The 1,142-nt window shown below is 55.3% G+C and overlaps 1 protein-coding gene across 1 annotated transcript in view; it reads right to left on the bottom strand.

The window, feature by feature from the left end:
• The window catches only part of ITPA (inosine triphosphatase), a gene marked incomplete at its 5' end in the record, with an annotated part of 3,966 nt that extends 2,828 nt beyond the window's left edge, over positions 1-1,138 (bottom strand). Inside the window, 2 exons of the mRNA XM_017729574.1 lie at positions 299-372; positions 1,040-1,138. Of these exons, the coding sequence (XP_017585063.1) occupies positions 299-372; positions 1,040-1,138 (173 nt within the window). The remainder of the gene's footprint in view (positions 1-298; positions 373-1,039) is intronic.
• Between the last annotated feature and the right edge of the window lie 4 nt (positions 1,139-1,142).

Below are 1,142 nucleotides of genomic sequence, written 5' to 3'. Positions count from 1 at the left end.
TGAAAGCCTTTTATTACACAGAGCGTGCTGTGTGGACAGGTTCCCAAGCTGCCAGAACAGGCACCATAGATTGGGAGCCAGACCCAACAATCCAGGTCTGTCTCTTCTATCCTGCTCCGTGACTTACGTCAGGACTCAAGGAGTTCAGTCCAGCCGCTGGGGTGCAGGATGAAGATCAGGGCCACAGACCAGCAATCACCTCCCTGACCCTACTGCTCCTGGAGTGTGGTGCCCACCCTGCCTGCCTGTGCTCCTAACTCTGGCACACGAAAGGGGAAACAACTTCCCTCCTACTTACATGTAGGGTCCTGGCAGGCCCCCCAGGGCATTGAAGCACAAGCAGGTGTCCTCTACTATAACAGGTCCCTGAACCTACAGTGAAAGCCCAAGAGAAGGAAAACATTTGACCTAAAGGAAGGTACTGCCTCCAAACCCATCCCCTTGCTCTATCCTGTCCTCACATTTCCACTTGACCTCAAGTGCAATCTTCACCTCAAAGGCAACCCACACCAGACAGACACAATCAAACCCAAGCTCTCCCCAGGCAGGCCAGAGAGGCTGAACAACAGTAGGGAAGGTTTCATATGGAGGAAAACGAGCAGCGCTGAACACTCCCTGCCCTCCTGGAGGACAGGACCAGCAGGACAAGGAGAGGGAAAGCCTGTGTCCCAGAGGCACGCCTGCATTTTTCTCAAAAAAGAACTTGGTACTTTTAGGACACCCATCCCAGAGACAGCTCTGGAATGTTCAGTAGACAGAAAATTCTTTGTCCTGCAGCCACCGGGGCTGAACTGAAGGATCTTCCACGACTTCCTATTGCTCGAGGGACACAGCAGCAGGACTACCAAAGCTCGGTGTCATCAGCGAGAATTCACCATCATCCGGCATAAACCAGAACAGCCGGATGATGGAAATGCAGCGAGGCCAGGTCAGGCTGGATGTGTCCCTGGCTTTCCTCGGGGTCGGTCTGGATGCCTCAGTCTCCCTGTCTGGGTCCCTCCACACCCATCCCGCCGGGAAAAGGGAGAGAGTGAATGACCTGCCGGGCGGCTTCACGGCACTTCTGCACGGAGATCTCATCTGGATCCCCCTGGTACTCGGGCACTGCGGACAGAGGGATCGGTGCTGAGCAGACAGGCCGG

This window comes from Corvus brachyrhynchos, unplaced genomic scaffold (genome assembly GCF_000691975.1).
Source record: "Corvus brachyrhynchos isolate BGI_N302 unplaced genomic scaffold, ASM69197v1 scaffold101, whole genome shotgun sequence".
In the NCBI taxonomy this organism is placed as follows: Eukaryota; Metazoa; Chordata; class Aves; order Passeriformes; family Corvidae; genus Corvus; species Corvus brachyrhynchos.
Note: the sequence above shows the minus strand (reverse complement) of the source record. Positions and strands in the feature narration are given on the sequence as shown.